The sequence below is a fragment of the Bombina bombina genome, chromosome 11, assembly GCF_027579735.1.
Source record: "Bombina bombina isolate aBomBom1 chromosome 11, aBomBom1.pri, whole genome shotgun sequence".
NCBI classification, from domain to species: domain Eukaryota; kingdom Metazoa; phylum Chordata; class Amphibia; order Anura; family Bombinatoridae; genus Bombina; species Bombina bombina.
Window position 1 is genome coordinate 74,576,132 of NC_069509.1, and position 16,111 is coordinate 74,592,242.

The 16,111-nt window shown below is 39.8% G+C and overlaps 1 protein-coding gene across 3 annotated transcripts in view; it reads right to left on the bottom strand.

Annotated features, from left to right (window-relative positions):
- The window catches only part of PRPSAP2 (phosphoribosyl pyrophosphate synthetase associated protein 2), a 131,841-nt gene that overhangs the window by 14,872 nt on the left and 100,858 nt on the right, over positions 1-16,111 (bottom strand). For all 3 annotated transcript variants that reach the window (XM_053694582.1, XM_053694585.1, XM_053694583.1), the window contains 2 exons: positions 11,206-11,261; positions 2,444-2,592 (listed from right to left, as the gene is read on the bottom strand). In XM_053694582.1, coding sequence (XP_053550557.1) covers positions 2,444-2,592; positions 11,206-11,261 — 205 coding nt within the window. The remainder of the gene's footprint in view (positions 1-2,443; positions 2,593-11,205; positions 11,262-16,111) is intronic.

Below are 16,111 nucleotides of genomic sequence, written 5' to 3' on the forward strand. Positions count from 1 at the left end.
ACCTTGAAACATGTAGTATACATTTTTAACAAGTATACATTTCTATGTTCTTCACTAAGGAAAAAATATAATATATCCATATAGATCATATATTTTTTAAATATTCAGATATCTATAGAAAGATATATTTTAAAATAAAAAGACATTTTCTTCTATGTGAAGAACATAGGAATTTCAAGTCTTCCTAACACACCTTCGGCTTTAGCACAGCTGGTCTAGCGCAGTGTCAGGTTAGCGCGCAAGCAATAACTAATAGTTTGTTTTTTTCTAGTGTGCCCCATAGAAGCCTATAAGGGTGAATAAGTTAGCGTGGTCACTAGTTGTAATATGCACGCTAATCCGGCAGTGAGCACAGTTTGTGTAAGAGTGAGATTTTTTTTGAGCGCCACTTGTAATCTGGCCCTTCATTTAGAGGTTACAAAGTGCTATCAGCAAAGTTTTAGAAAGACAACTACTAGGTAAAATAAAATCTCTCTTATGCTATAACAGAATACTAAACCTCTTTAGAGTATTGTATTTTTACACAAATAAAAATTGGTGACTATGTCATATCAAAAAGGAACATGGCCAGTGAGACAATTAGGAGTGACATGTGCACATAGCCTTAAAGGGACACTAAACCCAAAAATTTTCTTTCATGATTCAAGTAGAGAATACAATTTTAAACAACATTCAAATTAAAAATGACGGATAGTACAGAGTGGACCACCTTTACACCAAATGAGGGATTATAACCAGAACTATAATGCGGGCCGTTACATATGCAACTAGCAGGTGGTGATAGAGAAAAAGATGATAAATGTTATTTGTTAGAGCTGCATTTATTCAGAGGTAAATTAATTTCACAGCAGGCTTTAAGCAATCTCCTTAAGGTAAGCAAATGTCCATACATATGCACATTGACGGTTTTGTTGTATTTTACAAACCAAAAGTAACCGCCTTTCTGTATAGAATGTAAGACATATTACCGTAATGTCCAAGCAGCTGTAAACCGGATCGTCCGTTTCGTCTGAATGAAGACCGCCGTGCACTGTTCTCCTTTCAAAGTGCATCAACTCCGGACAGCCTTGTTCGGTTTACCTCTTTACCCGCTTGCAAGCGGTAATGGCAGCAAACTCCAGCAGCGTTCAGTCACAGTAACTCTATCACTCACGCTGCACAACCCGGAAGCTCCTCCCTCCAGTCTCCGGTCTCAGGATAGCAGCTGTGAGATCCCAGTAGGTAGCTATGCACACATCGAGTTGAATGGAGTCCCAGCACTCCACAGTGAAATAGAAAAAAGGTATAATGTGTTTCTTTTGCTCCTTAAGTAAAACACAGTGCAGAGTAGAGATAAAAGCAAAAAAGACTTTATTCGGTATATTCCATAAAACAGAGAAGTGTTCCTCAAAAGTTAAAAATGCGGTACAGAGAAAGTTTGACCGGTTTCGGTCATTGCGACCGTAGTCATAATTTATGACTACGGTCGCAATGACCGAAACCGGTCAAACTTTCTCTGTACCGCATTTTTAACTTTTGAGGAACACTTCTCTGTTTTATGGAATATACCGAATAAAGTCTTTTTTGCTTTTATCTCTACTCTGCACTGTGTTTTACTTAAGGAGCAAAAGAAACACATTATACCTTTTTTCTATAACATTCAAATTACTTTCTATTATCTAATTTGCTTATCTCTTTAGATATCCTTTGTTGAAGAAATAGCAATGCACATGGATGAACCAATCACATGAGGCATCTATGTGCAGCAACCAATCAGCAGCTACTGAGCCTATCTAGATACGCTTTTCAGCAAAGTATATCAAGAGAATGAAGCAAATTAGATAATAGAAGTAAATTAGAAAGTTGTTTAAAATTGCATGCTCTTTCTAAATCTTGAAAGAAAAAATTTGGGTTTCATGTCCCTTTAAGCTTTCTCGTGGCACACCTGGCTTACAATTTTTAGTGTGTTTAACAATTTTTGCAATGAAGAATTTTATTATTTTCATTAAGCTTATCCTGTATCTATATCCTAAGTATTTGTAGCTTGTTTACTAATTTCTAAGAATTTCACAGAACTCTGATGTTCTTTCCGCTAGATAGGCCAAAAGTGCCCCAGTAATTGCTCTTTAAAATGGGTGTTCAGTGTACAGATTAAAACAAAAGTACAAAATTCAATATTGTATTGGTAAATAGAACTTGCATTTTGTGATAATGACAACTTTGGTGGTAAAAGGTTACAGCCTCTGATTGGCTATAAGGAGACCAGGTAAACAGATAAACTTGTTCAACAGAGTATGTGAATATTCTGCAATTACTTTAATGCCTCTTTAATAATAAAAAAATAAAAAAAACTGGTTCCCCCTAATTGAGCTAGGAAGCTTGAAATGCTTATAGGGTATTGATATGAGTAGTGGAGGAATGTGAACAAGCATAACAGAAAAAAAAAAAAAAGTCGGATACTCACAAGGTATTTCCAATGATGAGTGCATAGCAGAAATATTTTTGACTGCTGGTGGCGAATGTCTCCCATCCACCAAATCAGATTCCGCATCTTGGACTTCGCCATGTATCACAGCAATTCCCAAACGTAACCGCTCAGCAAAAGACTGCGCTCTGAAAAAGGTTAGAGAGTCAGAAAATAAACAGATTTAAAAGGGTTCTTATATTTTGCAGGACTTAGCCATGCAGATCCAGATATACTCCTGGGCTGTGGTGCATTGTTTTATTCACAGAGCAGGAAAAATGTTGCTGTATAATGTTGCCGCCGTTGGGTTAAAGGGATGTTAAAAGTGATGGTAAATCCTAGAGTTTCAAAGATGCTAGGATTTACCATCACTAGAAATAAAATAGAACTTTCAGTCATCACTTTATAAAAAAGTGAGCTAAACCTTCCCTTTCTGTGCCGTGGCCTCCTCGCTAAACTCAGAGGCTACGGCCTACCATGGCAGAGCTCTCTCAGGTGATGTTTCCCCCTCAAAATCAATAGCCCTATTATACAGGGCAGTGCCATATGACTAGCACGGCTATTGGTTTAGAGGTGGAAACATCACCTCATTGACTGTGCTGTGATCTGAGTTTAGCTAAGAGGCCAAAGCATAGAAAGGAAAGGTTAGCACACTTTTTTTTATAAAGTGATTATTATTATTATCATCTTCATCATCGGTTATTTGTAGAGCGCCAACAGATTCTGCAGCGCGATGACTGAAAGTCCTATTTATTTTTAGTGATGGTAAATTCTAGCAGTTTTGAAACTAAAGGATTTACCATCACTTTAACCCCTTAAGGACCACAGCACCATTTTCTGACCGTTTGGGACAAAGGCTATTTTTACATTTCTGCGGTTTGTGTTTAGCTTTAATTTTCCTCTTACTTATTTACTATACCCACACATATTATATACTGTTTTTCTCCAACATTGGTGTGTCCGGTCCACGGCGTCATCCATTACTTGTGGGATATTCTCCTCCCCCACAGGGAAAGGCAAGGAGAGCACACAGCAAGAGCTGTCCATATAGTCCCTCCCAGGCTCCGCCCCCCCAGTCATTCTCCTTGCCGCTCTGAACAAGTAGCATCTCCTCGGGGATGGTGAGGAGTGCTGGTATGTACTATTTACTCTGAAACAGAAAGAGATGAAGAGTTCTGTTTAAAAGAGGATTATGATTTTAGCAGACAGTAACTAAAATCAGTTGCTGTTCCCACACAGGACTATTGACATGAGAGAACTTCAGTTGGGGGGAACAGTTTGCAGACTTTTCTGCTCAAGGTATGACTAGCCATTTTTCTAACAAGACTGTGTAATGCTGGAAGGCTGTCATTTTCCCTCATGGGGATTGGTAAGCCATTTTCTTAGTCTCAAACAGAATAAAGGGCTTAATATGGGCTATACACTGGTAGACACTCTTAAGGGCTAAATCGATTGCTTTATTTAAGTATTATATGCAGTTTGAAGTTGAATTTCACACTTTTATAACATTGGGGAACGTTTTTTAGCACCAGGCACTTGTTAAGACACCTTCCCAGTCAGGAAGGGCCTTTCTCTGTAGTAGGCAGAGCCTCATTTTCATGCCATTACTGTGCAGTTACTTTTGAGTACAGTACATGCAGCTGCATGTGTGTGGGTCTGGAATCCACTAAAAACGTTCCTAGAAGGCTTCATTTGATATCATATACCCCCCTGGGATTGGTGAAGTCGCAGCAAAGGCTGTAGCTGGGACTGTAAGGGGGTTAAAATTAAAAACGGCTCCGGTTTCCACATTTTAAGGGTTAACAGCTTGAAAATTGGGGTGCAATACTTTGAATGCATTTAGACACTGTGGTGAAAATTTGGTAAAGATTGGATAATTCCTTCATAGTTTTTCACATATTCAGTAATAAAGTGTGCCCTGTTTAACATTTAAAGAGACAGTAACGGTTTTGTTTTAAAACGGTTTTTGTGCTTTATTAACAAGTTTAAGCCTGTTTAACATGTCTGTACCTTCAGATAGATCATGTTCTGTATGTATGGTAGCCAATGTGGTTCCCCCTTCAAATATGTGTGATAATTGTGCCATAGCGTCCAAACAAAGTAAGGACAGTACTGTCACAAATTGTAAAGTTGCCCAGGATGATTCCTCAGATGAAGGAAGTAGACATAGTTCTACATCATCTCCTTCTGTGTCTATACCAGTTATGCCCGCGTAGGCGACCCCTAGTACTTCTAGCGCTAATGCTTGTTACTATGCAGCAATTGACGGCAGTAATGGATAGCTAATATTTTATCCAAAATGCCAGCATTTCAGAGAAAGCGCGATTGCTCTTTTTTAAACACTGTAGAGCAGGAGGGCGCTGATGATAATTTTTCTGTCATACCCTCACACCAATCTGAAGTGGCAGTGAGGGAGGGTTTGTCAGATGGGGAAATTTCTGATACAGGAAGAATTTCTCAGCAGGCAGAACCTGATGTTGTGACATTTAAATCAAAATTAGAGCATCTCCACGCATTACTTAAGGAGGTGCTATCTACTCTGGATGATTGTGACAATCTGGTCAACCCAGAAAAATTGTGCAAGATGGACAAGTTCCTTGAGGTCCCGGTGCACCCTGATGCTTTTCCGATACCTAAACGGGTGGCGGACATAGTGAATAAGGAGTGGGAGAAGCCAGGCATACCTTTTGTCCATCCTCCTATATTTAAGAAATTGTTCCCTATGGTCGACCCCAGGAAGGACACATGGCAAACAGTCCCTAAGGTCGAGGGGGCGGTTTCTACTCTAGCCAAGCGCACGACCATTCCTATTGAGGGCAATTGTGCTTTCACAGATCCTATGGATAAAAAATTGGAGGGTTTGCTTAAAAAGATTTTTGTACAGCAAGGTTACCTCCTTTAACCTATTTCGTGCATTATTCCTGCCACTTCAGCGGCGTGGTTCTGGTTCGAGGAACTGGAAAAGTCGCTCAGTAGGGAGACTCCGTATGAGGAAGTCATGGACAGAATTCACGCACTTAAGTTAGCTAATTCCTTTATTTTAGACACCGCTTTGCGGTTAGCGAGGTTAGCGGCGAAAAATTCAGGGTTTACAATTGGGGCGCGTAGAGCGCTCTGGCTAAAGTCTTGGTCGGCAGATGTATCTTCCAAGACAAAATTGCTTAATACCCCTTTCAAAGGTAAGACCCTTTTTGGGCCAGAATTGAAAGAGATTATTTCAGACATCACTGAGGGAAAGGGCCATGCCCTCCCACAAGATAAACCTTTCAAGGCTAAGAATAAGTCCAATTTTCGTTCCATTCGCAATTTCAGGAACGGACCGGCTTCCAACTCGGCAGCCTCTAGACAAGAGGGTAACGCTTCCCAGACTAAACCAGCTTGGAAATCAATGCAAGGCTGGAACAAGGGTAAACAGGCCAAGATGCCTGCTGCTGCTACCAAAACAGCAAGAAGGGGTAGCCCCCGATCCGGGACCGGATCTAGTAGGGGGCAGACTCTCTCTCTTTGCTCAGGCTTAGGCAAGAGATGTTCAGGATCCCTGGACACTAGAAATAGTCTCTCAGGGTTTTCTTCTGGAGTTCAAGGAACTACCCCCCAGAAGAAGGTTCCACATGTCTCACTTATCTTCAAACCAAATAAAGAGACAGGCATTATTACATTGTGTAGAAGACCTGTTAAAGATGGGAGTGATACACCCAGTTCCAACTGTGGAACAAGGTCGGGGGCTTTACTCAAATCTGTTTGTAGTTCCAAAAAAAGAGGGAATTTTCAGGCCAATTCTGGATTTAAAAATTCTAAACAAATTTCTCAGAGTTCCATCGTTCAAATGGAAACCATTCGAACAATTTTATCTACAATCCAGGAGGGTCAATTTATGACTACCGTGGATTTAAAGGATGCGTATCTACATATTCCTATCCACAAAGATCATCCAAGGATTTTCACAAAGGTGCTAGGGTCCCTTCTAGAGGTTCTAAGACCAAGGGGTATTGCAGTGGCACCTTATCTGGACGACATTCTAATCCAAACGTCGTCTCTTTCCAAAGCAAAGGCTCATACAGACATTTTTCTAGCCTTTCTCATATCTCACGGGTGGAAGGTGAACGTAGAAAAGAGTTCCCTGTCTCCGTCGACAAGAGTTCCCTTCTTGGGAACGATAATAGATTCTTTAAAAATGAAGATCTTCCTGACAAAAGTCAGAAAGTCAAAGCTTCTAAAGCTTGTCAAGTTCTTCACTCTATTCTGCAGCCTTCCATAGCTCAGTGCATGGTAGTAGTAGGGTTGATGGTTGCAGCAATGGACATAGTTCCTTTTGCTCAAATTCATCTAAGACCATTACAACTGTACATGCTCAAGCAGTGGAATGGGGACTATACAGACTTGTCTCCAAAGATTCAAGTAGACCAGATGACCAGAGACTCACTCCGTTGGTGGTTGTCACAGGATCACCTGTCTCAGGGAATGAGTTTCCGCAGACCAGAGTGGGTCATTGTCACGACCGATGCCAGTCTATTAGGCTGGGGCGCGGTCTGGGATTCCCTGAAAGCTCAGGGTCTATGGTCTCGGGAAGAGTCTCTTCTCCCGATAAACATCCTGGAACTGAGAGCGATATTCAATGCTCTCCGGGCTTGGCCTCAACTAGCGAAGGCCGGATTCATAAGATTCCAGTCAGACAACATGACGACTGTAGCTCACATCAACCATCAGGGAGGAACAAAGAGTTCCTTGGCGATGAGAGAGGTATCCAAGATCATCAAATGGGCGGAGGATCACTCCTGCCATCTATCTGCAATTCACATCCCAGGAGTAGACAACTGGGAGGCGGATTATCTGAGTCGTCAGACTTTCCATCCGGGGGAGTGGGAACTCCACCCGGAGGTTTTTGCCCAGTTGACTCAATTATGAGACATTCCAGACATGGATCTGATGGCGTCTCGTCAGAACTTCAAGGTTCCTTGCTACGGGTCCAGATCCAGGGATCCCAAGGCGACTCTAGTGGATGCATTAGTGACGCCTTGGTCGTTCAACCTAGCTTATGCATTTCCACCGTTCCCTCTCCTTCCCAGGCTTGTAGCCAGGATCAAACAGGAGAAGGCCTCAGTGATTCTGATAGCTCCTGCGTGGCCACGCAGGACTTGGTATGCAGACCTGGTGAATATGTCATCGGCTCCACCATGGAAGCTACCTTTGAGACAGGATCTTATAGTGCAAGGTCCATTCGAACGTCCAAATCTAGTTTCTCTCCAGCTGACTGCTTGGAAATTGAACGCTTGATTTTATCCAAGCGCGGGTTTTCAGATTCAGTGATAGATACTCTGGTCCAAGCCAGAAAACCTGTGACTAGAAGGATTTACCATAAAATATGGAAAGGATATATCTGTTGGTGTGAATCCAAGGGATTCTTATGGATTGATATTCCCAGGATCCTCTCCTTTCTAACAAGAAGGTTTGGATAAGGGATTGTCAGCAAGTTCTCTAAAAGGACAGAGATCTGCTTTATCTGTCTTGTTACACAGACGACTGGCAGCTGTGCCAGATGTACAAGCTTTTGTACAGGCTTTGGTCAGAATCAAACCTGTTTACAGACCTTTGACTCCTCCCTGGAGTCTAAATTTAGTTTTTTCAGTTCTTCAAGGGGTTCCATTTGAACCCTTACATTCCATAGATATCAAGTTACTATCTTGGAAAGTTCTGTTTTTGGTTGCTATTTCTTCTGCTAGAAGAGTTTCTGAACTATCTGCTTTGCAGTGTGATCCACCCTATCTGGTGTTCCATTCAGATAAGGTTGTTTTGCGTACCAAGCCTGGTTTTCTTCCAAAAGTTGTTTCCAACAAGAATATTAACCAGGAAATAGTTGTCCCTTCTTTGTGTCCGAATCCAGTTTCAAAGAAGGAACATTTGTTACACCATTTAGATGTAGTCCGTGCTTTAAAGTTCTATTTAGAAGCAACAAAGGATTTCAGACAAAACTTCTTTTTTGTTTGTCGTTTATTCTGGTAAGAGGAGAGGACAAAAAGCTACTGCTACCTCTCTTTCTTTCTGGCTGAAAAGCATTATCCGATTGGCTTATGAGACTGCCGGATGGCAGCCTCCTGAACGAATCACAGCTCACTCTACTAGGGCTGTGGCTTCCACATGGGCCTTCAAAAACGAGGCTTCTGTTGATCAGATATGTGAGGCAGCAACTTGGTCTTCTCTGCACACTTTTGCCAAATTCTACAAATTTGATACTTTTTGCTTCTTCGGAGGCTATTTTTGGGAGAAAGGTTTTGCAAGCCGTGGTGCCTTCTGTTTAGGTAACCTGATTTGCTCCCTCCCTTCATCCGTGTCCTAAAGCTTTGGTATTGGTTCCCACAAGTAATGGATGACGCCGTGGACCGGACACACCAATGTTGGAGAAAACAGAATTTATGCTTACCTGATAAATTACTTTCTCCAACGGTGTGTCCGGTCCGGGCCCGCCCTGGTTTTTTAATCAGGTTTGAAAAATTTCTCTCTATACACTACAGTCACCACGGCACCCTATAGTTTCTCCTTTTTTTCTCCTAACCGTCGGTCGAATGACTGGGGGGGCGGAGCCTGGGAGGGACTATATGGACAGCTCTTGCTGTGTGCTCTCCTTGCCTTTCCCTGTGGGGGAGGAGAATATCCCACAAGTAATGGATGACGCCGTGGACCGGACACACCGTTGGAGAAAGTAATTTATCAGGTAAGCATAAATTCTGTTTTCTCGCAATTAAATGGACTTTCTAAAGACACCATTATTTTCATAATATCCTATAATTTACTAGAATTTATTTTATAAAATATGATGAAAAAATGGAGGGGGGGGGGGGGACAAAAAACACAAAAAAAAAACCCCACTTTTTCTAACTTTTACCCCCAAAATCTGTTACACATCTACAACCACCAAAAAACACCCATGCTAAATAGTTTCTAAATGTTGTCCTGAGTTTAGAAATACCCAATGTTTACATGTTGTTTGCTTTTTTTGCAAGTTATAGAGCAATAAATAAAAGTAGCACTTTGCTATTTCCAAACCACTTTTTTCAAAATTATCGTTACATTGGGACACTGATATCTATCTGCAATCCCTGAATATCCCTCGACATGTATATATTTATTTTTAGTAGACAACCCAAAGTATTGATTTAGGCCCATTTTGGTATATTTTATGCCACCATTTCACCACCAAATGCAAGAATTTTTTTTAAAATTTTTTCACAATTTTAGGTTTCTCACTGAAATTATTTACAAACAGCTTGTGCAATTATGGCACAAATGGTTGTAAACGCTTCTCTGAGATCCTCTTTGTTCAGAAATAGCAGACATATATGGCTTTTGCGTTGCTTTTTGGCAATAAAAAGGCCACTAAATGCTGCTGCGCACCACGTGTACTATGCCTAGCAGTGAAGGGGTTAATTAGGAAGCTTGCAGGGTAAATTTTAGCTTTAGTGTAGAGATCAGCCTCCCACCTGACACATCCCACCCAAAACAGCTTTCTTCCCTCCCCACAATTTTCCCTGCAATCTTAAGTACTGGCAGAAAGTCTTCCAGTACTAAAATAAGTTTTTTTATTTGTTTGTTTTTTGCTTTTTTAAAACATAATTCTGCTGTGTAGGATCCCCGCTTAGACCCCAACCTCCCTGATCTCCCCTCCCCCCCTAAAAAAAAAACAGCTCTCTAACCATCCCCCTCTAACCTTATTGTGCCCCATCTTGGGTACTGGCAGCTGTCGGCCAGTACCCAGTTGGCCATAAAATATTTTTTATTTTTTTATAAATACCATAAAAAAAAAAATATTCAATATTTTCTGTAGTGTAGCTGCCCCTACAATATCCAACCCCCCCACCACCTCCCAGAACCCTTAGCTGAAAATTCCCACCCTTCCCAGTCCTCTCTACCTTATAAAAAAAAAAATATGCCATAGTGTAGCGTTCCCACCTGCTCCTGCCCCGCACGCGCCCCCACACACGATCCTGCCCCCCCCCCTCTAAAACACTTCCTTCCATCGATAGCCGCCCACCCGCCTCGGCTCCCACCCACCAACGATCACGGCCATCGATGCTTGATGCAGAGAGAGCCACAGAGTAGCTGTCTCTGCATCGGACTGCTAACAAATGTTATTGCAGGATGCCTCAATATCTGGAAAGACTAACGACGTACAGGGTACGTCCTTGGTCGTTAAGGACCTTTTTTATAGGACGTACCCTGTACGTCATTGGTCGTTAAGGGCTTAAATAGTAAATACATGCTACACATAATGATGCATTCAAAGCAAAGATTAGCCTTAGAATTTGTAGATGCATATTTTACAATTGTATTCGTTGTTTAAATATTGGAAATATAAGTGTAAAGGATTAGTTTCTATAAAGTAACAGGCACCGCCATGTTTGAACTAGTTTTCTATCCATCTCTGTTTGTGCCAACAGACATTGGTAGATTGTTTTTAACCTCTCTTGAGTTTCTTGGAAGTGTCAGACTAAAAATGTTAAAGGAAAAAAAAAAAAAACATTTATTATGCGTACCAAGAGAAATAGCTCTCAAATGGTAATGATCTGGCTTAATGTCTATTAAACTTGCTTACAGATAATTGTATATTTCCAAAAACAAACCCCAAAATACATTTAAAACAACAACAATGTGCAATATATTCCTTGAATGTCTAATAAAATGCTGGTAATCACAAGTTTGTGGACAATTAGTGGACAAAAATATATAATAAAACAACATTTTCTTTACAAACCCTGATTTCTGCTCACCTCTTTGCAGATGATGGGGATTTGGCCACTATAACTGCATTTCTGTAATCTGGAATCTGTTATAAACAAAAAAAATACAATTTGGTAATATTACATGTCAGTATTCAACTAGATTTATTTTCTCAAAAGATTCAATTGGTTCGGAAGTTATTTAAACAAAAACAGGAAGCAAACTTAATTCAATATATTTTGGATTGTTAATCTGCACAAATTTAATGTTTAACTAAATGTAAATACAAGACGGTATACAATTACTAAACTGACAGATGGGATGGCTTTTTGCACAGGTGGACAATGATACGGAGTGAAAATGGGATGACCACCCCGTTCTGTTAACCTAGTCTCATCCACAGAAGCTAATGGTGCATGTTCCTCTAACAGAAAACAGATCACGCTTGCAGGAAAAGGACAGTGTTGTTATTATGAAGTGAAGTGTAACTATTGACTTCTATTGATGCTGTAAACAGTTTGTCTCATCACTGCACTTTTTCATGCTTTGTTTAGATTGTGTAAGACTCGGATCAGACATCAGAGCTGGAGAGAACCATATGTGGTTGATGACATGGATATGCAAATTAATATTCAAAATAATCATGGATACAAGTATTTTGTAAATGAGAATAAAATGCATTTAATTACACTATGATAGACAGAAAGATAGATGCTATGCATGAAGAAAGCACTTTCGGTCACAGACCTATAGACCAAGGCAAAAAAAAAAAACAAAGAATAATTTGTTATTTTTTTATAAAAAGCTTCTAAATTGGTTCAGTTCCTTTAATAGCAGTCACCCTTTTAGACAGGGTTGTATAGAAACCTAAACCCTATCTTACCACTCTTCCCTTTTCAGACACATACTATATCTTTGGTAAAATACAGTAAAACAAAGAAGAAAGCATGGTGTTTGCTACTTTGGGAATGAGAAAATTATACACAAGTTACAGTAGGAGTTAATTTATGCTTATCTTGGCTCACCCTAGTAGCACTCAACAGAAAAATTAACATTCTATTTACAGTGTTCAGAAATGTATATGATGAAAATAGCATTGCTAGTCTCAATATATAAATAACAAGTAAACGCTGAATTATGTATAAGAGTAATAGAAAACTCCCTGTAGGACTCATTCGCCTGTATCATACTGAAGAAAGACGGTAGAGACTGCTAACCCACTATATAGATATGCAATGTAAAGTATGTAAATATATGCCTATTAATGGGATACTAAACATCAATTTTTCTTCGTTCTCTTAGTATCTTCATTTGAAAAGACCCATTTTAGGTTCAACACCTGGGTTGTGCTTGCTGATTGATGGCTAAATGTAACCACCAATCAGCAAGCGCTATCCAGGGTGCTGAATCAAAAATAGGCCGGCTCCAAAGCTTTCATTCCTGCTTTTTCAAATAAAGATAAATGGAGAACAAAGAAAAATTAATAGGAGTAAATTCTTTCACAAACTGTCTTCCCAAAACCATCTATGAGGGCTGCATCTCATCCATGTCTATACAGAATGCACCATAACACTGCTTTTATACAGACAGTGGGGTTGTAAGTGATTCACAAAAGTTGGGACACATATAGGAACAGCTTTAAAGGGACATACAACCCAAAAAATGTTTTTTCATGATTCAGATACAAAATACTAATTTTATAAAACTTTGTAATTTACGTCTATCACATTTTCTGTGTTTTCTTGTTATCCTTTGTTGAATAGCAGGAAGGTAAGTTCAGGAGTGTGCACGTGTATGCAGCACTATATAGCAGCAGTTTTGCTACAATGTTATAGATTAGTAAAAGTGCTAGATGGCAGTACTATTTCCTGTCATGTAGTGCCCCAGACATGCACGCTACCTATCTAGATAGCTCTTTAACAAATAACATGAGAATGATGCAAATTTGATAATAAAAGCAATATGAAAACATTTTAAAAATTTCTATCTGAAACATGAAAGAAAAAAAAACAATTTATGTAAGAACTTACCTGATAAATTTATTTTTCATATTCGCAAGAGTCCATGAGCAAGTGACGTATGGGATAGAAATACCCAAGATGTGGAAGTCCACAGAAGAGTCACTAGAAAGGAAGGGATAAAATAAAAACAGCCATTTTCCGCTGAAAAAAACTTAAAACATAAGCAGAAGAATCAAACTGAAACCGCTGCTACCTGAAGAACTTTTCTACCAAAAAAACTGCTTCAGAAGAAGCAAATACATTTTAGTAAATGTATGTAAAGAAGACCAAGTTGCTGCTTTGCAAATCTGATCAACTGAAGCTTCATTCTTAAAAGCCCAAGAAGTGGAGACTGATCTAGTAGAATGAGCTGTGATCCTCTGAGGCGGGGACTGTCCCACCTCCAAATAAGCTTTATGAATCAAAAGCTTTAACCAAGATGCCAAATAAATGGCAGAAGCTTTCTTACCTTTTCTAGAACCAGAGAAGACAATAGACTAGAAGTCTTCCTGAAATCTTTAGTAGCTTGAACATAATAATTCAAAGCTCTTACAACATCCAAAGAATGTAAAGATCTTTCAACAGTATTCTTGGGATTAGGACATATGGAAGGAACAACAATTTCCCTACTAATGTTGTTAGAATTTAGAACCTTAGGAAGAAATTTAAACGAAGTCCGCAACACAGCCTTATCCTCTTGAAACATCAGAAAAGGAGATTCACAAAAAAGAGCAGACAATTCGGAAACTCTTCTAGCTGAAGAGATAGCCAAAAGAAAACACTTTCCAATAAAGTAGTTTAATATCCAAAGAATGCATAGACTCAAAAGGAGGAGCCTGCAACGTCTTTAAAACCAAATTAAGACTCCAAGGAGGAGAGATTGATTTAATAACAGGCTTGATACGAACCAAAGTCTGAACAAAACAGTGAATATCAGTAAACTTAGCAATCTTTCTATGAAATAAAATAGAAAGAGCAGAAATTTGTCCCTTCAAAGTACTTGCAGACAAACCTTTATCCAAACCATCCTGAAGAACAATCTGACAAAATACATTTGGATGGAGAGACCACTACCCCGGATGAAAGGTCTGACGGCTGAGATAATCCACTTCCCAATGGTCTACACCTGGGATATGCACCGCAGAAATGACACAAGAGCTGGATTCCGCCCGAGAAAGTATCCAAGATACTTCTTTCATAGCTAGGGGACTGCGAGTCCCACCCTGATGATTGACACATGCCACAGTTGTGATATTGTCCAACTGAAAACAAATGAACGGTTCTCTTTAACAGAGGCAAAACCTGAAGAGCCCTGAAAATAGCACAGAGTTCTAAAATATTGTTTGTTAACCTCGCATCTTGAGGTTTCCAAACTTCTTGTGCTGTCAGAGATCCCCAGACCGCTCCCCAACCTGAAAGACTTGCATCTGTTGTGATCACAGTCCAGGTAGGATGAACAAATGAAGCCCCTTAAACTATACGTTGATGGTCTAACCACCAAGTCAGAGAGAGTTGAATGTTGGGATTTAAGTATATCAATTGTGATATCTTTGTATAATCCCTGCACCACTGATTCAGCATACAAATCTGTAGAGGTCTCATATGAAAAAGAGCAAAGGGGATCGCGTCCGATGCTGAAGTCATGAGACCTAAAACTTCCATGCACATAGCCACTGAAGGTTTCGACAGGCTGAAACCAATTTCATTAGTCTCTTGTCTGCTAAAGACAGAGTCATGGACACTGAATCTATCTGGAAACCTAAAAAGGTGACCCTTGTCTGAGGAATCAAGAACCTCTTTGGTAAATTGATCCTTCAACCATGCCTTTGAAGAAACAACACTAGTCGAATCGTGTGATATTTGGCTAAATGTAAAGACTGAGCTAGTACCAAGATATCGTCTAAATAAAGAAACACTGCAACACCCTGTTCTCTGATTATAGATAGAAGGGCACCGAGAACCTTCGAAGAGATTCTTGAAGCTGTTGCTAGGCCAAATGGAAGAGCGACAAATTGGTAATGCTTGTCTAGAAAAGAAAATCTCAGAAACAGATAGTGGTCTGGATGAAACGTTATGTGAAGATATGCATCCTGTAAATCTATTGTGGACATATGACCTTGCTGAACAAAAGGCAAAATAGTCCTCATAGTCACCATCTTGAAAGTTGGGACTCTTACAAAACCTCATATCCAGATGGAATTATTATCCCTGAATGCTCTAGATCTGAAACACACTTCAGAAAAGCTTGAGCCTTTGCTGGAACGTGAGAAAGAATCTTCTCACAGGAGGTCTTACTCTGAATCCTATTCGATACCCTTGAGAGACAATACTCTGAATCCACTGATTTAAAAAACAGAATCAGCACAAATATCTTGGAATAATTTCAATCTGCCCTCCACCAGCTGAACTGGATCGAGGGCCGCACCTTCATGCAGACTTGGGGACTGGTTTTGGTTTCTTAAAAGCTTGGATTTATTCCAACTTGAAGGTTTCCAATTGGAACCAGAGTCTTTAGGGGAAGGATTGGTTTTCTGTTCCTTATTCTGTCGAAAAGAACTAAAACGATTAAAAGCTTTAGATTTACCCTTAGATCTTTTATCCTGAGGCAAAAAAACTCCCTTCCCCCAGTAACAGTTGAAATAATTTAATCCAACTGAGAACCAAATAAATTATTACCTTGGAAAGAAAGATAGTAATCTAGACTTAAATACCATATCAGCATTCCAAGAATTGAGCCATAAAGCTCTTCTAGCTAAGATAGCTAAAGACATAGATTTAACATCAATTTTGATATAAAAAATAGCATCAAAGATAAAATGATTAGCATGTTGAACCAAACGAACAATGCTAGATAAATCAGGATCTGTTTCCTGTTGCACTAAGCTAGCCAACCAAAAGGTTGATGCAGCCGCAACACCAGCCATAGAAATGGCAGGCCTGAGAATATAGCAAGAAT